At 41.0% G+C, this 23,480-nt stretch overlaps 2 protein-coding genes across 4 annotated transcripts; both read right to left on the bottom strand.

The window, feature by feature from the left end:
- Positions 1 to 1,513: 1,513 nt before the first annotated feature.
- On the bottom strand, positions 1,514 to 10,511 carry LOC120759600 (acyl-coenzyme A synthetase ACSM4, mitochondrial-like). Its single transcript, XM_040079033.2, has 14 exons — positions 10,364 to 10,511; positions 9,554 to 9,821; positions 8,886 to 9,096; positions 8,291 to 8,498; positions 8,043 to 8,186; positions 7,605 to 7,761; positions 6,932 to 7,011; positions 6,074 to 6,197; positions 5,472 to 5,552; positions 5,259 to 5,360; positions 4,496 to 4,623; positions 3,705 to 3,804; positions 2,754 to 2,873; positions 1,514 to 1,934 (listed from the first exon to the last, which is right to left on the bottom strand). The coding sequence occupies exons 2-14, from the start codon at positions 9,752 to 9,754 to the stop codon at positions 1,848 to 1,850; spliced, it is 1,743 nt and encodes a 580-aa protein (XP_039934967.1). The 5' UTR covers positions 9,755 to 9,821; positions 10,364 to 10,511; the 3' UTR covers positions 1,514 to 1,847.
- A 361-nt stretch (positions 10,512 to 10,872) lies between these two features.
- Positions 10,873 to 23,222, bottom strand: LOC120759756 (acyl-coenzyme A synthetase ACSM4, mitochondrial-like). Of its 3 annotated transcripts, none has more exons than XM_040079347.2 (14): positions 23,072 to 23,222; positions 18,733 to 18,997; positions 17,743 to 17,953; positions 17,092 to 17,299; positions 16,533 to 16,676; positions 15,953 to 16,109; positions 15,416 to 15,495; positions 14,615 to 14,738; positions 13,811 to 13,891; positions 13,569 to 13,670; positions 12,529 to 12,656; positions 12,328 to 12,427; positions 11,599 to 11,718; positions 10,873 to 11,201 (listed from the first exon to the last, which is right to left on the bottom strand). In XM_040079347.2, exons 2-14 carry the CDS (start codon positions 18,931 to 18,933, stop codon positions 11,103 to 11,105), a joined length of 1,755 nt encoding a protein of 584 aa, XP_039935281.1. In that variant the 5' UTR covers positions 18,934 to 18,997; positions 23,072 to 23,222; the 3' UTR covers positions 10,873 to 11,102. The 3 variants fall into 3 exon arrangements, with proteins under 3 accessions (XP_039935281.1, XP_039935280.1, XP_039935283.1); XM_040079346.2 differs by lacking the exon at positions 23,072 to 23,222 and adding an exon at positions 20,749 to 20,889 and having other exon boundaries at positions 10,879 to 11,201; XM_040079349.2 differs by lacking the exon at positions 23,072 to 23,222 and adding an exon at positions 20,558 to 20,706 and having other exon boundaries at positions 10,879 to 11,201.
- Positions 23,223 to 23,480: the final 258 nt, after the last annotated feature.

Genomic DNA, 23,480 nt, shown 5'->3' with positions numbered 1-23,480 from the left:
TTTCAACATGTTTTTTTTGATTACACCTAAAGTTCTAATCCAATTTCTTCTTGTTCTTTCCAAAAATGGCATTACATTTAAAATATCCAACATGATTTCCCTCTGTTCTAACTAAATGAAGGTGAGAAAAATTAATCTGTCAGAAGAAAACTAATACAGGAAAAGGGAAGGGAAGTTTAAAACCCTGCTGCAGCCAGGTTTGAGCACAACCTTATTTTGTTCACTTTTCTTCTGGTAGAATTACATTAAACAAACTCCTTGCTCTCATGAGGGATTTGATTTTCTACACTTACTACTAGAAGCCTGTGAGATTTTGTTTGAAGATAATTTTGGACTTTAGGGACTGTAAAGGAACCCATTAACAAATTAGCAGCTGCTGAGCTCTGTTGCTCTGCCACAGCTGATGGAAGCTCATGGTGAGTTTTGGTCTGAATCTTAAATCTAACACTTGAGTGTGATGGCCAAACTTGGCAAATTATCCCTTCTCTTACTGATCTTTTCAATAACAAATCCTTTTCAAACAGAAAAGCTTACATACATTTCATTTTTAAATTGTGTTCATTTTTTCTTCTTGCAGTATGACTATTTACACCCAGATCAAGTATTAGCAGAGGAGTTGGTTTCACATCAGCCATCTGAAATCCTTTTGAATAACTAAACCCAAACTCATCTAAAGGCTGCTCTGTTTTTCATTAAAGCTTAATTCCAATTTTGGTATTGTGGGAAAGGAGATGGAGTTGTAGATCATTTATAAAATGTTCCTGCTCAATGAACTGACTAAAATAACTCAGACAAAGTCACAAAAAAATCACAGTCCAGAAAATCTGCAGGACCAAGTTCCAAACCCATTCTGGAAATGTATTAGGCATTTCAAGACATAAAACTAAATATTAACTTTCTTACTAATGCAAGCAGAACAATTTTATGTGCCAAATGCATACACAAAACATGTATTTATATACACTATATATATATATATGTGCAACTTTAAGCACATACTGTGAATTTCAACAATTTACTAGTTTCTCATTGTACATGACAGCACCACCTATTAAAGGATTATTTCTCACATCCTGAACATAATCTCAGTTCTCATTTCATTTACCTCAGAGGGGTTTTTAAAGCAAAGATGGGATCTTATGTTCATATCTATTTCAGAATACTTCCAACCTTGCATTGAGAATTCTACTCCTGGCTAGTGCTTGGAAGAGACAAGACATTTTCAGAAGACAGAACACCTATACATGGTTCTCATCCTACCACCAAAATGTGGATTTTGAACCTATCCAATAAAACTGCTAATCCCCCATCTGTAACAATGCATTTTTAGGACTTTTACTGCCACTATCCAGTGGCACTAGAAAAAATGTTCTTTTGCAGTCTCTTCATATTGTTGCATTTTTGGAACCCATCTAGTGGCCGTATCAGTCACCAAGTCCTTTCCATAAGCTTTGTAAACTTACAGGAAATAGTGAGTCAAAATACATTTGATGTAAAATACCTTTTCAAATGTGGGCATTATCTTTTTTTATTGTCTCTCAAGAATAACATCAAACAGAAGCTGGGGTGTAAGAGGAGGTTTCAAAGGGAAAGGCTATTGAAGTTGTCTATTGAAAATTTTATTTTTCACCCAGAATAATCCAATTCAGTCAGGTACTGGTATTGGAAACTCTGCAAGCAGGCACAAATATCACATCTTGATGTTACCTGTAGTTTTTGATGCTCAGGCACTTAACAAAAAGAGATCAGAATGATGGCAGTTATAGTAATGAAATGTAGATAATGCTAATGGAATGAAATTCCATTAAATGTTAAATTAAATGTTCCATGTTAAATTCCAAACAATTCTATATCCGTCCCCACTCTTTGTCTCTTAATTCATTCCTCTTGATCTTCCCAGTGACTGTCTTTGGCAGCTCTTTGACAAATTCCACCTAGATAAAATAAAGAGAGAAAGCAATGCAGCGTGTTCTACAGAGCTGGTTCTCCAAGGCTCTCCAAGCACAAGTGGAAAACTGAGAGGACTCCCATCATTAAGAACTGCCTGCCTCAAATCCAAGCCAAACCAAAGCAGCACACTTGTGAAACCATGTCTTTGGCTGCCTAGATGGACAAACATCTGTACAGCTGCCTCTCAGCTGACCAAACTGAGTGGAGTAACTCACAGCAGAAGGGTGAAGGCCTGAATGGTATCAGAGCTCAGAGATGAATGACAAAAAGAAGAAAAAAAAGGATGTTACGGTGTCTACAAAGTCTTTAATGGTTCTTAGTTCTGTGAGTTCTGCTCAAGGCACTGCAGTAGCTCTTTTCCTGTGGTGCTGGGGTTACTAAGAAACACCAAGTGTATCCTCTTGGGTTTGTGGCTATTTATTAGTTGTGAAGATAAAATCTTATCAGTAGATAAAATCTGATTCAGATTCAGTCATGTGCTACCCTAAAGGTACTGGCTAGTGCTTGTTTGAAGGTTAAACACAAAACAGAGAATTATGATTGTGAGTCTGACTTAGAACATGGAGATCTAGCCGGGATATACAAAACCTAGAAAGTTTTGAGAAGTTTGAACAAGTACTTTGCGCAAATGCATGAAAAACAATGTAAAGTAATGTTATTTAGGAAAGGTCTTGTGGAGCCAGTGGTCTAGATGAATCTTTACTGCTGTCTCTTTCAAGTGAATCATGGAAATCTAAATGGTAATTCTCCTGAGATTTAGGGAAGGGTGTCCTGTTTTAAAGTTTCTCCTCAGAAATATTTACCTTTCTAGGGTACTTATATGGAGCAGTAGTTTTCTTGACATGGTCCTGCAAATCACGAATTAAGCTCTTCTGGTCAGTGGATGAAAAGGTTGGGGACAGAACCACAAATGCTTTCACGATCTGTAAGGTAAAATTAATAAAAGTGATCTGATACCATCTGCTTTTAAGGGCTGATGTGCAGGTTACCAGTGAGCTGTGCTGCTCAGAGTCACAACAGACATGAGGAACAGAGAAACCAGCACATGATAAGAAATTATTGTGCTCAGCTTCTGCATGTGTATGTGCAGAAGGGAAAGTCTAGACAGTTTTTGTGCTCTCATTACAAGTAAGAGCCTTTGCCCTTTCTTCTAAACAGCAGCTGAGAGGAAGGGACAATAAAAGGTGTCTCTGTGGAGTTCTCCCTGAAACTAAGGGACATTTTGTTTCTCCCTGAAGTCCACACTGAGGACAGTAAGCACCGTTATCCTGGCACAGGACTGTGCTTTCACCACACCTGCAGCCATGTCTAATCTTGGGCAGTTACAGTAGAACTTTGGCCACACCAAGAGTCAGAGATGACAATTTCAGCGTATAGACAAATGCTCAAGAACAAGGGCAAAGTAAACATCACAGAGAAGACTTTGGGATGAAAAGAAACTCAGAAGAGCAAATGGAAATGGGAAGGGATCTTGCTTGTCAGCCCCACTGGGATTATCCATGATGGAAGTAAATGTGGTGCTTAGGGACACGGTTTATTTGTGGACCAGACAGTGCTGGGTTCATGGTTGGACTCCATGATCTCAGAGGTATTTTCCAACCTAAACAATTCCATGATTCTACGATGGTATTATTGCCTCAGAGCTGTACGTTACTCAGTAAAGTAGAACTTCCTTTATATCATTATATATTTGGACAAACATATATCATTATATATTTGGACAAATGCTTCCCCCCTCCATTCAGCATCGTTACCTCTCCTCTGAGGGGGTCTGGGCTGCTGACAACAGCTGATTCTACCACAGCTGGGTGCTCTATCAGGGCATTCTCTACTTCAAATGGCCCGATGCGATACCTAGGTAAGGAAAATAAAAATGAGATGTGGCTCTTATGTTTTATCTGGAAAAACCAGTACCAAATGTCTTTTAATTTTCATGTTGAAATAAAAAAAAAACAAAGCCAGAACAAATCAACAACCAACTAAACCAACTATAGAAGCTTTAGGCAAGATGGGAAAGCTGGCTGGGTTAGAAGCAGGAGCATTTCATAGTGGCAGAGGACTGCTGGGGCTGTGGATGCTTCTCCATCTGTCCTCTCTCCTTGGAGCTCTTGGGCTGGAGCTCCATCCCACCCTGTAGCTGGGATCTGCAGCAGCAGCCTGTGCCACATTACGGTTTCACATCATACAGTATCAAGTTCTTTCCTTCCAACATGTTAAAAAGAATTTGTTTCAAAAGCTCTTTGAATCCATTAGAGATTCCTTCAATTTTAGCCATAAAATAAACTAGATAATAAACTAGATAAACATCCCTCTTTTGCCAGCTGAAGTCTTTATTCTTTGTTGAAAGACATGAGATGTGGCAGGGGAAATGGGTGATCATCAAGATGATACTGTGGGTCTGTGAAAAGCTAGTAATAACAGCGAATATTCCAAAGTTAAGAGGTCAATGCATTCTTGTCACAGGATTATGATGTCAGAAGCTCACCAAGACACAACATGTAAGAATATACAATGGCAGATTTAGAATGGGTGCGTGCAGACTAACCCTGAAGAAATGATGATGTCATCGTTTCTGCCAATAAACTGGAAATATCCCTCTTCATCCATGGTCCCTCTGTCTCCAGTGACATAAAAATCCCCACGTTCACTTTCCGCAGTTTTCTTAGGGTTATCCTTAAAGTGTTTACAAGCAGTAGTTTAGATTTTGAGCATGCATTAGCTATACATTATGCTATAACACACATAACATCAAATGCACTGGAACTTTTCAGTCAAGGATGTACTGATATTGCTATAAAATACAATAAAATAGGTTTTAAATAATTTATATTCTTTAAGAAAAACTTTAACTTGATCCTTATTGAGGCACACAGACAGAGAGTACTGTGGATTTAATTAGCATAGTCAGTTTGATAACCAAGATACCTTGGCAAGAACAAACAGAGCTTTGAGGATTACAAGAAGATTGGATCAAGACTAACACAGGGAAGAAAATTAAATCAAGTAGAAGTGTTGCAAAATATATGTTTGTTTGTGTGATCAATACAGTAAAAAATAACTAGCCTTCCTAGAATAGCATATAAGCATATGCATGTTGCAGTAAATTTGGATCTGATCACCAGTCAGTCTTCCCTGTCTCTCTCAATCACTGATAGATCCTAAATTATTTTCTTTCATTTTCTAACACCCACTAATCCAAATAAAGAAATTACTCTGGTAATAAACAATAAAATGGTGAAAAATGTCCAGCCTTTAGGACCACTATGCAGTTGGAGAGCTTTTGGGGAGATTGGTAGTAAAGTTCTTACTAAATATTCAGAGAAAAAACCAAGTGGCCTTATAGGTTTGCTTCTGATAGCGATTTCCCCCTGTTGTCCTGGAGGCAGGATATTGGCATTTTTGTCTATGATCTAGAATGAAAAACAATTTTTATTTTAGTACAATGGAAAACCAAACTCCAAACACAAATCCAACCAAACAAAAAATCCCCCATGACAGAATCTAAAGAGCAGTCAACAAACCTGAACATCATAAAGGGGAGCTGCTTTCCCCATTGATCCAGGTTTAATCTTCATTCCTCCAAAAACAGAGCAGATTATTCCCTGTAAAAATCAAAATCAAACCAAAGTTCTGCAATGGAAAATTGCTACATTCACACTTAATTCATTAAAAGTAGTTTTTAGATTAATTCCAAAGTAAGGAATTAGAGATTCAAAGGATCCTATATATCAGTGCTGTATTGTACAGATAAGCAAAATCATAAAACTGCCTGAAAGAATCTTGTTCTATTCTCTGTAAAAAATTCATGTCCTCTGCTAACCAGTCTTTTTCTTTTAGATTCAAACTCTGCCCTCTTGACTCTGATGCTTACTTGGAATTAGCTTAAGGACATTACAGCACACACAGAAATATTACAGCATGTTCCCTTCCAAAGCCCATGTTTCTGGTGGGTTCTGTGAGGAGGGCCATGAAGAGGGAGTTCTTTCAGAGGTTACCAGGGAGGGGAATTACTGAAACATTCACAGAAAGGTGAAGGAGGAAACAGACTGTGCTCTTACAAAACAAACCTTACAGCAAAAAGAAATTCCAAAGATCTATTAGGCTGTTGTCCCTACAGATGTACCGTTTCAGTCTGGCCATATACTTCATGGATGTCCAGCCCAGTGTGGCTCTTCCACTGCTCCATGACTTCTGGGTTGAGGGGTTCCCCTCCACTCATGCAGTACTTCAGGTTCATGAATTTGTATCTTCACAGGGAGTTAAAAACAAGAAAGGCAATACATAAATCTAGAGGGTGAGACCAGGAGCACCCAAGGGTAAACACGATGGGAGAGGTGTTTACTGGGAGAGTTAGTGCCACAAAGTGGGGAAATCAGAGGGGCCTTGGTCCTTCTGCTCCCAATACAACAAGAGTATCACTCTGTGCTCAACACCTTACAAAAGTAGCAGTCAGAGTTAAACATGTGAAAAATAATTTTTTTGCTGAAGTCAGCTGGGATTATAAATAACCAAATACTGATCTGCTGATCCAGGGCCCTGACTGCTGACCCTCTGCGACAGGCCAAGTGAGAAAGGTCAAGAGGGAAGGAAGGAACGATGACAGGCAGTGAGAACTGGAGCATGAGGTACCACTGCCACAACAAGTAATTCCCTCACAGTTTTGCTGACATGCACTCTCTAGGATGAAGTCCTTCCCAAAGTGTGGACAATTAATGTGGTAAACAAAAATTATGACAATTTAACAGACTCTCAGTCTCATACTCACAAGTATAGTAGCATGTCTCAAATTTCTGAGGGAAAACATCAAATTTCTCTGTTTGATAAAAAAACTCAGCAAAACTCAAATTTTGCATGATGGTCTTCTCGTGAAGGATATTTTAAACTAAATTATTACCCTATTTTGGGTCAAGCAGTTAGATATAGGAGATGAGTACATTTAGTTAGGGTAAATTAAACATTAGTAAATAATTTTTTGACGTACTTGGAGAGATCATTTTGCACCAGCATACGGAACAATGTTGGAGCACCAACCAGGGCATCAATTGGGAATCTGCAGAGAGTCTAGAGGGTTAAACAACAAGAAGGACATGTGAAGCTCAGATAAAAAACTGCCTTGGGAATGTACAGTAAAGAGGTAACACAGAAAGGAGAAGTACATTTGCCCCCGATGTAAAAGCACCACTCTCTCTGTTAGGTGAGGTACCCTCCTGCAGTTGGTGCAGCATGCAGAGATTGTATATTTGATTACAAAAATCCCATGCTAACACATCTGTCTGACACCAGGACCCCATAGCTTGGGGCATGACCAGATTGGTTCCTCCTCTGTCTACATCATAGGGAAGAGAAGCATTTCATTCCTGCATTACTACCCATTGATACTATTTCCAGTCATTAGAAAGAATGGTAGGCATTTAATGCTGTTTTTGGATGGTTTTCATTCATGTGCTCACCAGCTATGAGTAAAATGTATGAATGGATTGCATGTTTGTCCCCTTCTGTATGCATTAAAAATGAAAGTAGGGGCTTTACACAACAAATACATTATCTCAAACACTACTATAAACACAGCCCTCGTGAAATCTGTGGATGCTGTCAAGGATTGTTTTTGGCATGCTTTCTGCAGATGAATACATTTCCATGAGTTTTCCCCTTACATTGAGGATGACTGAAGAGTCAGTCTGTGATAGGTTATGCACAAAGACGCATGATCCAAAAACCCAGGGATCAAAAAAAGATGCTATTGAAGTTAGTATCCATCCTGTGTCTGCTGTGTTCCATATCATGTCAGAGGGAGTCAAATCCAACCAGTACCTGATAGAACAGAAAAAAAAAAAGAAAAAAGAAAAAAGAAAAAAGAAAAAAGAAAAAAGAAAAAAATGAAAAATACCCAGAAAAATGGTAAGAGGTATTAACTGGAAGACTGACACTGGGCTGATCCTAGTCCTTAGCAATTTGATGGGGTTTTTACTCTGATTTCAAAGGGAGAAGGGCTGGGGATGTACACTGGTATTTCATATTCAGTGATTTTTTACATCAGTTCTACTATGCAGCTTCAATTATATTATGTTCAACCAGGCTTAACTCTTCCATACCTTTCACTTAAAAGGGGTCTGAAACCAAGACTGCCCTGGGAATGTTGAGTCATCTTTGGAAAACCTGTAGTTCCACTGGTAAAGAAGATAATCATTGGGTCTTGAATCCTTGTTTTGATGCAGGAATGGTCAGCAGATTGGTTTCTTTAAAAAGGAGAATATAATTATAACTTCAGTGGTTGTAGTTGATGTAAATGAGCACTTGTGGGAAGTGCTTTGTCCTCATGACTGCACTAAACCATACTCACTGGTAGAGCTCAGTGAAGTTCAGCCATCCCTCCCTGCTGCCTTTGGACACCATTAGCTTGGTTTTCAGGAACTGGCACTGGGATGCCACTGAGTCCACTGCAGGAGCCAGTTTGTCAGTGGTAATGATGCACACGGCCTTTGATGCCTGGAGTCGGTACAGTATGTCTTTGGCTGATAACTGGGATGTTCCTGGGATTATGACAATTCCTGGAAGATAAATAAAGTTTGTTTTTGTTGGCTTTTTTTCTAAATCTGGTTCTTTCCTAAAAATCTAAGCTATTAACTATTCCCAAACTGATCTCCAATACGGATTTGCTCTGGTGCTCCCCAGCCAAACAGTTAGATTAGCTTAATGCCTGTGCTCTCCTGTCAGGAATGAAATGTGGGCCTGCCTGGTGACTTCCATGGCTCTTCCCTGCCTTCTGGCATCTTTTTGCCCACTGCATGAGCTACCTCTCCTATGGCCCCTAGTGAAAACCCATCAGGACTGCCTGGCAGTCCACTCACTGGATTATTACACCATTTTTCCTTGATAAACCATATCCATTCTTGATCCCCTCAACCGATTTGCAATGGCCGTTTTACCTCACTGACCTGCTCGCATACAAGCCACCTTGACCAGCCACCATTCTGGAATTCGTGGTAGGATCAGGATAAGCCTTTCTCCCTTCTGCAGTCCACATTCTTTAGTCAGCACATTGGCCACTTTCCGAGACAGGAGCCCCAGCTCCTCAAAGCTCCACTTCACTTCTTCTCCTTCACCATTTACCCACCAGAAAGCAGGGTTTGATGGTCTCTTTCCAGCCTACAAAACACAGGAACTCAAATGTAAAAGATTTTCTTCTGAAAGACTGTGAAATAATAATGCACAGACATCTGTAAATTATGTAAGATCTGAGTATTTGACAGCTGGCATATAAACTATTTTTTCTTTTCCTTATCCTTAAAGGATTGATATTTGCTATTCATCAAGCTCAGGTCTTCCCAATACATTCTCCTTTTCTGAACCTGAAATGTTTACCAGCCTAATTGTCTCCAGACCCAAGTCCTAGTCTGGATCCTATTTCAGTTTTAACCTTATAGTATGCATTAATGCTCCTATAAAATAACAATAAATAAAACAAGAAAGAATGAACTGTATAATTTCCTAATGCAAATTTGGTTTGGTGACTTGATTGTTTTTATAATGAAAAAAACCACAGCTTATTCCAAATGAAATTTAAAATGAAAGTATTTCATTGGCACAACAGCAGATCACCTACCTTTTCAATCTCAGACCATTTGTCCAGTACATCACTTGCAAAGTTAAAGTACTTTGGTATTTCCTGTTTTCCCTCTCTGACAGACTCATACTGGGAATATACATCAGAGGAAAGCAGCCTGGGCTGTCCATGGAAAGTCCTATTAGGAAGCTTCAGAGTCCTAAAGAGTTTTAGGCTCTGTAATTGAAACAGCAACTTCATGGCAGAAGATTATGTGTCTAGATGCTGTAGACTATATAAGAAAATTGCAGAATTGTTGCTATGAATCCTGCAACAACAAACAAACAAAACCCAAACCAACAAAAAAAGAAAAATAATATTGAAATTATCCAAAGATAATCCAGTTATGAATTAATGAGTTCTTCATTAAAGTCAGTTAGGCTAGTCAGAGTCCGACTGATGATTTTTACATGCTAATTAAATGTTAAATTCCCTATCCTGCTCTCTCATAGTTTGAATTTTTTAATTAGTTGAGCACAACTCTCCATAGTAAAATACATCAGTATCAGTAAAATACATATTGTTTGCATTAGAAGAGTGTTCCTGTTTCATACATTCAGTACCCAATTCTCTATATTCTTTTTCTTTTCTGCAGGTTTCCAAACTGCTTCCATCAAGAATCTCACTGCTTTAGCCTCAGCAGTTGCTGACTGATTCATCCATTCACCACATCAATCCCAAGAACGTTCGCTTCCTTATGTAGCCCCTGAGTTTGATAGAGACTTTTCTACTCATTTTCCTGACCTGTCTGCTGTGGACAGGAGAGATCAGGAATTGCTGGAGGAGATCCTCTTCATTCATTTCACTCACCTGTTAGGTCATGATTTCCATTTGAGGCTCTGGAAAGATCAGCTCTTCCCTGGAGATGTGAAACCTGAGCACTCCTTCCTAAAGGTTTTGGAGTGAAACCCTTCTGACTTTATAGCTCACTTCTTCTGGAGTAACAAGAAGAGAATGTGGCACAAAACAGAGCAAGCAGCAAAGCTCTTTCTGTGGAGTTTTTTCTTGTAATCATTTACACCACTGTTAATTGTGCGTAATTTGCACCTTAGCCTAAAGCATTTTGGGTCTTCTTTTGCCTCAAATTTAACTATTTAAGTACATCACAAATCCCTCATGATGAATAGAAGCATTAAAAAGAAATGGATTTTTTCCCTTCCACTCTGAAAGAATTTGAGAATATTACAGTGGTAGTTATTGACAAGAAAATATCAATATGCTGCTGGTACCCACCACAGGACAAAGATTATTTTTATTAATTTCTCTTTTATTTGCATACATCTAAGAGTTGTAGTTACACTTCCCCCCCCCCCCCCCCCCCCCCCCACTCTGAATTACTTAGCAAATCTTGCCTTCTGAAAAATTGTAGGTCCATGGCAAAAGTGATTCCAATAGCACATATCTTCAACCAGTGTATTTTCTACTTTTTCTTCTACAGTTTGTTTTTCCTAAATGTTTCCAAGTGTTCTGGGACATAAACACATGCCATGTTTCATGTGTTATGGCTGGTACAGGTAGTGGAATATTTCTCTCCTCGTTTTCCAGATCACTATTGCTTCTTCGATACGTTTTCCCACTCTTTGTTCCTTAGAACCTTTCTCTGGATTTTCCCAGAAACTGTCTTTGGCAGATCCTGAACAAACTCCACCTGAAAGTGAAAAATAAATTCCCAGCTGAAGGAAAGACACACTTTTATTATGCTTGGGGGTAAAAGGATGGGAAGCTGCACAGCCTGGGCTGGGATGGTGAAATGCTGACTGAACGCCTTGCCCATCTGAGCTGCTGTGAAAACTCCAGTACTCCATGAAAGAAAAACTGGGCCCTCATGAAGTAAAATTTCATGACCATTGCCTCCCTCCAGGTACTTTCTAGCACACACAGCCAACCCAAGGCTACAGCTGCAACAGACCCTCTCATCAACTTCTATTTTATCTAACTCTGGTTGGAGTGTTTGTCAGAATGCTGTTGAAAAGGAGTTGAGGCAGGATAAAAGATGCTCAGTTTCTGGTACAATTAGAGATCCTGTCTTTTTGGGCTGTTCTTACCTTCCTTGGATACTTGTAAGGTGCAGTCACCTTCTTGACATGCTGTTGAAGTTCAAGAGTTAATTTTTCCGGATCGTGTGATACAAAAGCAGGAGCTAAAACAACGAAGGCTTTGACCACCTGTGCCACAAAAATGGAGGGATTGCATGAACTTCCAGAGGTGGCAATAAGGGAATACATTTGTAGTGAAAAGCGAGTGTCAAAATTCAGAATGCAAAAATTTGATCTTTTTCTTTACGTTCCCTTTTTCATTAGCTGTTGATTACAGAGTGCTGTGCTGTCAAGGATCCGTTCTTAGAGCAGAAGATTTTTTCCTTATTTTCAGCTTTGTTTTCCCCTTAATGTTGTATCCTATTAAAGCTGAAAATCTTGATCCTGTTGCTCAAAGCAATGTTGCAAAGTTGGAAAAATATAAAGCAAAAATTAAACACTTCGGATATCACTGCGATCATATGCTTAGTCGTAAACGAGAAATAATGACAATTTCAATGCTTAGACCAAAAGATCACATGATTAGTCTGTAAAAAGAAATTTTTTTCCCTACATAAAACCCTGCAAAGAAATAATTTAGAAATGGTTAAGTTCTATCAAGATATGGATTTTAAAAACGTTAGCCCACCTAATTGCAAAAGCCTGCAACACTGAATTCCAAGGAAGCCTAGTACATACAGGGGTACTGATGTTTAGAATAAAGGGTATTTTTTACATCCTTTTGCTGTTTTGTTTTACCTCCCCTCGCACTGGGTCGGGGCTGCTGACAACAGCCGCCTCTGCCACTGCCGGGTGCTCTATCAACGCACTCTCCACTTCAAACGGGCCAATGCGGTACCTAGGGGAGCACAGAGACAGCTCAGCCCCAGCAGCATGGCCCGGTGCTCCGCTGTGTCCAGGCTGCATCTCGAGAGGCCAATCTGAAAGGAAATGCCTTACCCAGCAGAATTAATGACATCATCATCTCTTCCAACAAACCAGACATATCCCTCTTCATCCATAATGCCTCTGTCCCCAGTGAGATAAAAATCTCCACGCACAGTGGCCGCAGTTTTCTCTGGATTATCCTGGCAACAATCAAACATTTCCAAAAAAGTATCTTATTGTTAGTGAATTGTAATGCATGTACTAGAAGTGATGCTAAAAATGATAAAAATTATTCTTTAAGTTGTTCTCAAAATGAGTGTGTTCAATACTGTTTTATATCTTCAACTAAAATACACAGAGCCACATTAATTAGCAGTTTGATGCCTGAAGTATGTGACAGGTGGAAAAGAGCACTACACACTATAGAGTGTATGTAGAAATTTCTGTTCCAGAGAAAAGGCCATGATCTACCAAAATGCCCATCCACCACAAGAGAAGGCTAAAATGTGTAACCCACTCTGTTCAGGGAAATGATTTATCATTGCAGGGGGTTGCCACAATAACCTCACATTAAAAGAAACTTTTTACCTTTAACTGACAGGACCAAAACTCAAATGAGGTCACCTGCAGGAAAATCTTCATTATTTGCATTGACCTATGGGACCTCTATATCCAGTATAACCTCTAGGTTACACAGGAAAACACTTTGACAACAGAAGACAGTGAAAACCAGAAGATATAGTATTGAATTTGTAGAAGTTTCTTAGCCCATAGTAAGCAATTACATTTCACAAGCTGTTGTTCGAGGATGCTACAAATATCCAAATATTATGGGGATTCAGAAGAGGATTAAAAACATAGACAGGTCCCCCAAATCTTATTCATTATGATAGTTCAATTGCAGGGAAGAGTATCTTTAAGTTCTCCTGAATCTACTTTTTTCTTAAGAATGTTCTGCACCTCAGCACTACCACACACTGATTAGGCTCAAAGTCCTCAAGTAACCCAGTGAGACCTTTTGAGGATTCTGCATGGAATTCTCTCCCGGCAGAACTTTGCCCTGGGACCCTCCCAGGCTCTGAGCACACACAGACGCAGCAGGTCAGGCTCACCAAGTACCCGGAGAACATACAGAAGGGTCGTGTGGGTCGCACTCGGACAGCAATGGTGCCCTCTTCTCCCGCAGGCACAACAGCCCCATGGTCATCTACGATCTGCAGCAAGGACAGACACAGCAGGAGTGATGCTTTGATCAGCTCAGAGGAACATCTGCTCCAGCTCAGTGCAGGGCACACAAGGGATGGAGACAGCACTGCCTTACTGTTCTACCCACAGCTGCCACATACCCACGTACCTGCACATCGTAAGGGGGAACAGCTTTTCCCAAAGAGCCAGGTTTAATTTTCATCCCTTTCATATTGGCACAGATTACCACCTACAGAATAGATTTTAATTTTTAAAACTGTTGCAACATCTTGTAAATTTTATTATTGTTTGCATTAGACAGGTCTCTTCTTTGTGACTTTGTTGTGACAAAGGCGGAATCAGGACCAAAGCACTGTGGTTCTTGAGAACATCAGAGATGTTGAGAGGCATTTCAGGTCAGACCTGTGTGAGCTTGGTTTTTTTGAGTCTGAGCCAGTGGACTGTACTGCAAACACTTGACTTTGCAGGACAGCAGATGTGAAATAATTACAGATCTTATTTCAATTTTGGGACAATTAATTTGGGACCATTTCAAGGGCAAAATGAGAGAAAGTCTGAGATCTGACTCTTAATAGTTTAGTTAATGTTCACTTACAGAGAAATCTAGGATGTGAGCTGGGTTAATATTTGCCAGTAAAACCTCAGACAGGCCAAACTGATAGCTGGAGCAAATTATTTTTTCTGTGTTTTTTTGAAGTAAATATGACAAAGGGATCCCCTACAACATATTTGATCAGAAGTGTCTCTAGCATGGTTTTTGCAATGGTCCTAAACCATTAAAATACGCAGCTTGCTGATTCTGGAACTGTATCATTATAATTATATGAAGACTTTTTTTTTCCTTTTAATCAAATAATTGATTTTCTCCTTTTCCTTTGATTTACCAAGGACACTGTGGCTCTGGTTTTGTTACCTTTCAATGGGTATACTGCAAGAATTAATGCAAACGTACTGTTTCGCTCTGGCCATAACCTTCATGGATCTCTATCCCTGTCTGGATTTTCCACTTTGCAAACACTTCAGGATTCAGTCCTTCTCCTCCAGTTACACAGTGTTTCAGACTCGGGAACTTGTAGCTTGAGAGGAAGAGCAAATGAAATAATTTTCTTAACTCTTGAAAATGAGCAGTGAGCAACCTAAACTGAACAGACCTCCTCGGCTTTCCAAGTAAACCTAAAACAGAAGGAAAGGTTGAATAGGAACACAAAATCTGAGCTCTCTGCTAAACTTGGGTTGGCTTTTGTCAGGATGAAAGACCTATGGGACAAGAATAAGTGAAAACTCCTTGCAAACCATTGCCCACAAGCTGGGTATTTTACAGAGTGACCGACTGGTGGGAACAGCTGCTATGTAACTCTCAGTATGTGAAACTCCTCTAACTGCTCTCTCCCTTCTCAAGCATGTGAGAACATGTCCATGGTGCACCAGTAACTTCCTGATCCAATGTTGCCTAAAACATTGACTTAAATTGAACTGTGAACCCTAAGTTCAGAGGAAGTGACAACTTAAAGAAACCTCCCTTGTCTCCTCTGTGCTGTCTATTCAAAGACCCAATCCTGAAGCTCAAGTAGCCCATGGTGTGACTAATTATTCTCACATTTCCAAACGGAGAGCCTTCTTTACTGAGAGCAAGTTGTACTAGTTAGATTGCCTTCAACAGAAAAAAAAAAAAAAAAATTAAGGGCCCTAAGGGATCAACCCTGGAGAGCTGCCCCAGCATTATTCCCCAGCCCCCCTGCCCTCCCTGCTGTACCTGCTCATATCGTGCTGGACCAGCATGTGGAAGGCGGTGGGAGCCGTGCAGAAGGTGGTGATGGGATATCTTGAGAGAGTCTAGGAAAACAGAAAGTTACTGTGCTGCAAAGAAAGTGTAATGGTGGGTCTGACCGTGTGAATGTGCAGGTGATTATCACAATTTACGTGCTCAAATGTCTGCAAGATGAAAACCATAAAAATGATGCACCAAGCAGTCCAGCTTCTAGAAAATATGGAACTTTCTGTCCAACAGAATTCACTCAAGCAAATGAAGGACCAGTGAGAGCAGTAGCTCCGATTATGTTATTTTGGGGGGTTTTCCAAGGAGTCTGTGTCCCAGTCTCAAGCCTAAGTGGTGATAGAGAACTAGACCAGAGCTTTTCCAGTATTATTCTTGGGAAAGTAAAGGTTTACGCCTCACACAAGAAGCCAGTGTTGAGGAGAATCGTCCAGCTGTGTGGTTTAGGAAAACAGCTGTGAAGAAGAATAGGCATTCTGGTACCTCTGGATTGCTTGGGATGTGGGGATTACTCACCTCTGCAGTAACTTCTGGTTTAAACTGTGGCATATTGTGTACAAAGACACAGGCTCCACAGATCCACGGTCCAAAAACACTGCCATAGGCTGATTTTGCCCAGCCAGTATCAGAGGTATTCCATATTATATCTGAAGGAGACAAGTTCAACCAACACCTGATGAAATAGCAGAGATGAAAAAAACTTTCAGGGAAAGCAAATCAGTACCAAGCCACAGATTTAAACTGAAGTGTAACTTTTAAGGTATAATGAAATGGCCCAAGGGTCATTTGGGTCTCAGGGAAGGTTGACCCAACATGACAGCACTTGAGTTCCTCTGGTGTGGCTGTAGGGAGATCTCCCTTATTGCTCCTCTGCTTTCAGCCCTGCAAGTGACACAACTCTGACCATTTTGAGCACAACCAGGCCTTCAAGAAGCTTTTAATAACAAGGGTTTTACCATGAGAGGGGAAAGATTAGGAAGGTGCAAATCCTACCGTCATGAATTGCCTACATTTACTGGAGTTTTATGGTCACGTGTTCAGTCTAATGCAGATGATGTCACTTAATCAGGACCTGGGAGGAACTGCAAGGTAATACCTGCCAGAGGTTGCAAATCCAATGCCGTAACTGCTATGGGAGTGCAACACCATTTTTGGGAAGCCTGTAGTTCCACTGGTAAAATACACTATCATTGGCTCTTGACTCCTCGTCTTGACACATTGATGGTCAGCAGATGCAACCCTTCAGAAGAAATGGTATATTCCAGTCACTACATGTGGACTTCCACCAGGGAATCAGTATTTTTATTGTTTAGGAGTTCAACAGGAACATTGCCCCACATTATATGATCTTACTAAAGAAACAGTTGCATTATATATCACAGGAAAAAGTTAAGAGAATGCATTTTACCTGTCACAAGTACACTCTAAATCACAAGGGTGAGGAGCAAGAAGAAGCTGAAGGACCTGAACTTGGCTCCCAAAACCTGGGTTACATGAATCTGGACTTAATGCAGTGTAATCACAATGCTGTGAGTTGACAGAGAAATGTAACTTATTTGTATTTTGAAAACTCCTCCCACAGCTCATCAATGTCACCTGACTGGTGCAGCTCCCTTCACCTCACAGGCTTGATGGCAAAAGAGCTGGAGACTCACGCAAGGAGTTCTTTGAGGTTCAGCCACCCATCCCTGCTCCCCTGGCCTACAAGGAGTTTACTTTTCAGGAACTGGCTGCCTAGCAGGACAGGTTCCACTGCAGGTGCCAGAGTGTCATCAGTAATGAAGCACTTGGCCTTTGAAGCCTGGAGGCGGTATGAGATGTCTTTGGCTGTTAGTTGGGATGTTCCTGGAATAAGAACAATTCCTGGAAAAAACCAAGAAGCAAATGAGAAAACTCAGCATTTCCCAAAAACACTTGGTCATGTCTCTCTGTTGATGCTGATTTTATCCACCATGGATGTTGAGCAGGTTAAAAGCAGAGCAGAATAGATAGACTGAATTATTAATGACTCTAATCATATAAATGATTCCACTATAAACTCAGCTCCCTTCCAATGGATGTGGCCAGGCCTGGCCTTAGGCTGCAGCCATTCAGCCTGGCTTCCCCTGAGGATGCCGTTTGACTGCACCATGTCTGGCCCTGTGGTTCCTGTGTGGGTGCTGCCCATTCTCCTTCTAGGCAAAAGACCCCTTGTAGAGGTCACAAGAGAATATTGCTTTCTGCATTTTCTTCACCCCAATCTAACCCATGGCTTGTACCCTCTGTTTGCTTTCTCTCTGCACCCAACAAGTCAGAGAGTCACTCACCTGCTCGCATGCAGGCCACATTCAGGAGCCACCACTCAGGAACACGAGGCAGAACTGCTATAACCCTGTCTCCTCTCTGCAAGCCACAGGCCTCAGAAAGGACATTGGCTGCCTTTCTGGACAGAGAGCCCAGCTCTTCAAAGCTCCACTTCACCTCCTCTCCCGCATCATTGACCCACCAAAGAGCTGGATTTGCTGGTTTTCTTCCATCCTACAACACGTGAGAAGATATTACAATAAGACAAACCTTAAAAGGTTTTGCTTCAATACAAAAGAAGTCCTAATGAAGCAAATCATCCCTGGCAATCACTCTCTTACGGTGACACCTGTATTTCTGACAATGAAAATAAAATGGTGCTTTCCACTCTGCAGCTTATATGGTCTCATACCCATGAAGAAAACCAATTTGTATAATCTGAGGTTTGTTCCAGTGTCCTTGTTTTGGCTGGAATAGAGTCAATTTTCTTCCTGGAAAAGTGCTGTGGTTTATGAATTTAGGATGAGTGTAGTGTTGATATCACACCGATGTTTCAGCTGCTGCTAAACAGTGTTTACTGTAAGTCAAGGACTTTCCAGTTTCCCACACCCGGCCACCAAAGAGGTGCATGAGAAGCTGGGAGGGTTCCTAGACAGGACAGCTGACCTGAACTGCCCGAAGGGATATTCCACACCAGAGGAGGTCCTTCTCAGTTTATAACCTGGGGGGAAGTTTGTATGGAGGTGACTGAGGATGGGCTGGGCATCTATCAGTGGGCAGTGAGATACTACTATTACTACTAATATGATTATTATTATTATTACATTTAAATTCTTAAATGGTTCTTTCCTCAACCCATGGGTTTTACCTTTTCTTTGTCCTGATTCTCCTCCCCATCACACTGGATGTGTGTGTGTCTATTTGTGTGTGTGAGATCCAGGGGCTCTGTGGTTCTGCGTTGACAGGGGTTAAATTACAACTCAATGTCTGTGAAGTAAAAGACAAAATACTACCTTTTCCAGTCGTGCCCACTCATCTAAGACATCACTTGCAAAGTTGAAATATTCTGGCAGTTCCTTTTTGTACTGATTTATAGATTCATAGTAAGAAATAATCTGAGATGTAAGAAGCCTCTTGTTTCCATGGAATGCTCTGGAAGGTGACCTGAGAATCCACAAACACTGAGGAATCCAAGATTTAGTAAATGTTCTCATGATTTATGATGTTTTATCAGACAGTGAGGGGAAGAATCAGGTGCACACCTAAGGAATCAGTCACCTGGAATGAAAGAAAATACATTTAAACCAATCTGTGGGAAATCAAGGCACGGAAATTCTCGGAACCTCGTGCATGCAGCCCCAAATACAGCAGAGAATATAGGGTTTGACCTGAGATCTTGGAAAAGGCTTCCAAATTTAGAGACCATAAGTAAGAATGTAGGTTTGTAGTTTAAGCAGAGACATATTGAGCTAGATAGTTGAAATTTTTAAGGTTTTAAAATTAAGATACAGAAGTAGTTATAAAGGTAATAAGAAGTTTTAAGGTGTAGCAAGTAGTCTTGTGCACCACTGTGAGACTAAATTTGAAGAATTAAGGATTTTTAGGAAAGTTAAGATAATAGTTGCTGAATTAGCTGAATTAGGTGGATAAGCTTTGCTTGCAGTTAACAGAAGCTGGATCTTAGATAAGCTCTCCCAGATTTAGTAACTCATTGCTTGTCAGCTTTATGTTTATGTAGCTGTGCTTGTAACAAAAAACAAAATGCGGTAAGTAAGATATAACTACAGTGTTCCTGCTTAAAGAGCCCATTCAACACAGGAAACTCTAAGTTCTACCAAGGATTCATTTATCACGAATGCATTGAAAAGGGTTAGGTCAAGGTCAGGACAAGGAAGACTCATCTTACTTCCTCATTTTTGGTGAGCCCTCCCCAGAATAAACTCCTGACTCATTTTAAGAAACAAACTACGCATGCTTAATAGCCTTTTTGCCAATTAGCATACGAAGCAGGGAATGGGAGGTGACAGGGGTATGAATATGTATTTGTATTTTGTGTATTCAACACTTTTGTAAATAAAAGGCTTTGTAATTACCTGTGAATTTCACAGCTTGTGTTAGGGAGCTATCCCACACGCTGCCTGGACAACGTACACTTTCTAACTTAAAACTGTTAGAGTTTTTGTCTGCCACAGTTGGGTATTGATACTAGATCAATACACATATTTCTTTCAATAAGTCAACTGTATAATTGGATAAAATTGTCCCCATTGCAACAGGACGTGCAATCCAGTTTTAATTAGCCATTGGTGCCAAAGTTAAAACAATCTGTGTGGCAGTAGATTACTGGCTAATAAACCTTTAAAAACCCCTGTAAACCTAGGGTCTTGTGACCACTGACCGACAACTGACCACGAACTCATAGTGTATGCGGTGACAATGTTCTCACTCCTTGAGACTGAGGCAATAAATCATGTTTTAAGACATCTTCCAGTGGTCCAGTCTCTCCTAATATCCCGATAACGGGATATTCCCGAAGAATTGAGACAAAGGCAGCTAGAGGATAGCTGGGATAGCAGGAGATACCGATCTTGGAGGAAAGACGAACGGGAACTCCACAGGCTGGTGAAAGGAACCAGGACACCCGAGCCACATGTTGGAGTACGGAGGGAGCCCAGAAAGAATCCCTGATCCACGAGGATATCAGGTGAGAACATTGGGCAAGCACGCTGTGGAAACATAAAACTGAGAGACGCGTGCGAACGCTTAAAGGCGCTCATAAAGTCTAATGTTAGTACAGATCCGTTACGCTGGGTGCAGAAAAACCTGCCGGTAATAAACCCCGAGGCGGCTTTTCCCGTGTCTGTCTGGGACTCAGTCAGTGTTCGGATTATACAGCGCAGGGATTTCGCAGCAGCACAGTTTCTCCCGTGATTAATGAAGCTGTGAGCGAGTTAGAAGTCCCCGCGAGCAGCCGTGTGACCGGCCGCTCCGCCGAGCCTGCGACCGGCCCCGCGCCCGTCCCAACGAACCCGTGAGGGCCCCCTCGACCCCGCGGGAGGCTCCCCCAGCCTCGCAGCCGTGACCCCGGCGCTACAAGCGAGCCCCGCGCCCCGGCCAGCTGCGCCCCGAACTAGCGGACTTTGAAAATGGGACGGGTCTGGGAAGTTACCGACAGCGCCACTGCGCATGTGCGGCACAGCCATCCAGGCACAAAAATGGCGGCCCCCTGCAAAGCTCTTCCGTACAAAAAATGGCCACTCCCTAGATTTCCGTACAGCAAGAGGGTGGTGCCCCATGTAGAGCATGCGCACTGCTGCCTACGCCATTTTGTAACCACCGAGACTAGCAGCCTCCAACTGCAGCTACACCTTTGGCCACGTCTATTATTGCAAAGAGGGAGGGAGTGGAGACCGGAGCCGAAACCTATAAACATACAGCGAGAGTGCAGCAGCGAGAAAAGGATATTATCCAGGGAGAAGGGACAGATCTGCAAGACGCAGGTCCACCGGATCCAGAAAGACACCCCTCAGAATTGAAACCAAAGGATTTCCCAGAAAACAGATTACGATTAAATGACTGGGGAGATCCAGGCGGAAAAGATCCGAGAGCAGCAGGGGAAGACTGCCCACCTGCAGAAAGAAGCAGCGCCTGCCAAGAAGCAGCTTCGCAGGGAGATGGAAAGACCTTGTTGGGAAAACTCAAAGAAGAGAGTAACAGCAATCCAGCAACCCAAAAATCTGAGATTATCCAGACAATCCAGTTATGTGTTGATGGGCTATTCATTGAAGTCACTCAGGCCCACTGCCAGACTGGTGGTTCAGATGGTCCAAATAAATGTGAAGTTCCCCATCCTGATTTCTCCTATTTTTTACCTTCTGTGTTTTAAAGACTTAATGTCCTGTATTAATCTGGCACCTTGTCTGTATCTCAGCTGATCCTTGCATAGTTTTGATGTGTTCTTTGGGGCTGTTAATTGCCCACAACTTTCTTTCCTCAAACACATCTGATGTTAATATTTGCATTAGAAGGATGTCCCTGCTTCTTTCATCAAAACATCCACTACCTGATTCTCCATTCCTTTTCCTTCCCATAGAGCTGAAGAATATTTCCAGGCAACTTCCACTAACATTCTCACTATTTAGCTTCACCAGCTGCTGACTCATATGTCCACTCACCACATCCATCCCAAGAACTTCCACTTCAGTAATCTCTTACATACGTCCCCAAATTTGATTTACACCCTGCTTGCATCGGAACACCTCTTGTCTTTTCTCTCCCCCAGCATATCTTCTAGGAGGATCTGCTCCATGACCTTCCCAGGCACAGAGGTTCTAAATTTGCTGGCTGCAAACACCCTTTTCCATTACAAAATCACAAAACTACATTCAGGTAAACTCTGAAACATATAATTTTTCCTGGGTAATTTTTGTGGCCTGACTGAAGCTGCAAAGTTTTGCCCTTTGTCCCAGGGTTCTAAGTTCATTTTGTAGTCTTTTACCCCTTGTCCCATGTCATCAATTCTAACTGTTTATTCTCACATCTTTGGTGCATGGATCTCAGTATTGCTCAAATTTTATTCCTCAAGAAAAAGTTACTTATTAACCTTGGAACTATTGCCTTATTCCTTAGCAGAACCTTACACAGTAATATTTAATTATCAGGAAAATTAGTTCAAATATGCAGAACTTAACATAACTTAATCTTTTCAGTGATATCTGCCAGCATAAACAATCTGGATGCAGATTTTTTGCCTGGAACAGATATTTTGTCAAAAGCAGCAGAATTTCATGGTGTTCTCTACATTGCTTGGACATCGTGGAAGAGAAAAAATGACCAGTTGTAAACAACCCTTAATCACTTAGGAAGATATCTCTCCTTTCTCAGTCTGCTCTGTTTCTCTGATTTAGCTGTAACTTGCATATTTCAGAGCATTACAATGACAAAATCTACTGATTGCCTATTGAGAGAGAAAGAGGAGGGACATAATATTTAGGAATATTTAGGGAAATTATATTGAAGACTGACAAAACAAAACATTTGAAGTTTAGGATTCCCGAGTGCTCTACAAAAACATCTGCCAAGAAGACTGTGAGAGCTTTCAAGGTTTTAGCACTTTCTCAGCTGCAAATGCAGAGGTGAAAATAAAGGCAGAAAACTGGGGGAAAGACCCAGTAATGGCAGAGTTTTCAAATGAGTAGTGAGAATCAGAAATTATTATTCCTGATTTAATACCATTTGCTTTGCTTGGGGTTCACCAACACAAGGAGCTCAGATAAATATCCTTTTCCTGACCTGTCTGCTGTGGACAGGAGAGACTGAGAGCTGCTGAGGGAGATCCTTTATTTCACTCACCTTTCAGGACATGCTTCCCATATGAGGCTCTGGAAAGATCAGCTCTTCCCTGGAGATGTGAAACCTGAGCACTCCTTCCTAAAGGTTTTGGAGTGAAACCCTTCTGACTTTATAGCTCATTTCTTCTGGAGTAACAAGAAGAGAATGTGGCACAAAACAGAGCAAGCAGCAAAGCTTTTTCTGTAGAGTAAGTTTTTTCTTGTAATCATTTACACCACTGTTAATTGTGCATAATTTGCACCTTAACCTAAAACACTTTTTCCTCCAGTTTAACCATTTAAGTACATCACAAATTCCTCATGATGAAGAGAAGCATTAAAAAGAATTGGTTTTTTCCTCCCACTCTGAAAGAATTTGAGAATATTACAGTGGTAGGTTTTGGATGTTAATTAATTGCTGATACCCATCT

Source organism: Hirundo rustica, chromosome 15 (genome assembly GCF_015227805.2).
Source record: "Hirundo rustica isolate bHirRus1 chromosome 15, bHirRus1.pri.v3, whole genome shotgun sequence".
Lineage (NCBI taxonomy): Eukaryota > Metazoa > Chordata > Aves > Passeriformes > Hirundinidae > Hirundo > Hirundo rustica.
The sequence above is the reverse complement of the archived record's forward strand: the minus strand, read 5'-3'. Positions and strand labels throughout refer to the sequence as shown.

What these genes read in the sequence shown, in the direction of transcription:
- LOC120759600 (XM_040079033.2), bottom strand. Translation starts at nt 9,754, where the DNA reads ATGAAGTTGCTGTTTCAATTACAGAGCCTAAAACTCTTTAGGACTCTG. An exon ending in GGTGGCTTGTATGCGAGCAG is followed by an intron (nt 8,499 to 8,885) that starts GTCAGTGAGGTA and finishes TTTATCTTCCAG; the next exon opens with GAATTGTCATAATCCCAGGA. An exon ending in AGACCCCTTTTAAGTGAAAG is followed by an intron (nt 7,762 to 8,042) that starts GTATGGAAGAGT and finishes CTGTTCTATCAG; the next exon opens with GTACTGGTTGGATTTGACTC.
- LOC120759756 (XM_040079347.2), bottom strand. Translation starts at nt 18,933, where the DNA reads ATGAGAACATTTACTAAATCTTGGATTCCTCAGTGTTTGTGGATTCTC. An exon ending in AGTGGGCACGACTGGAAAAG is followed by an intron (nt 17,954 to 18,732) that starts GTAGTATTTTGT and finishes CACGTGTTGTAG; the next exon opens with GATGGAAGAAAACCAGCAAA. An exon ending in TGTGGCCTGCATGCGAGCAG is followed by an intron (nt 17,300 to 17,742) that starts GTGAGTGACTCT and finishes GGTTTTTTCCAG; the next exon opens with GAATTGTTCTTATTCCAGGA.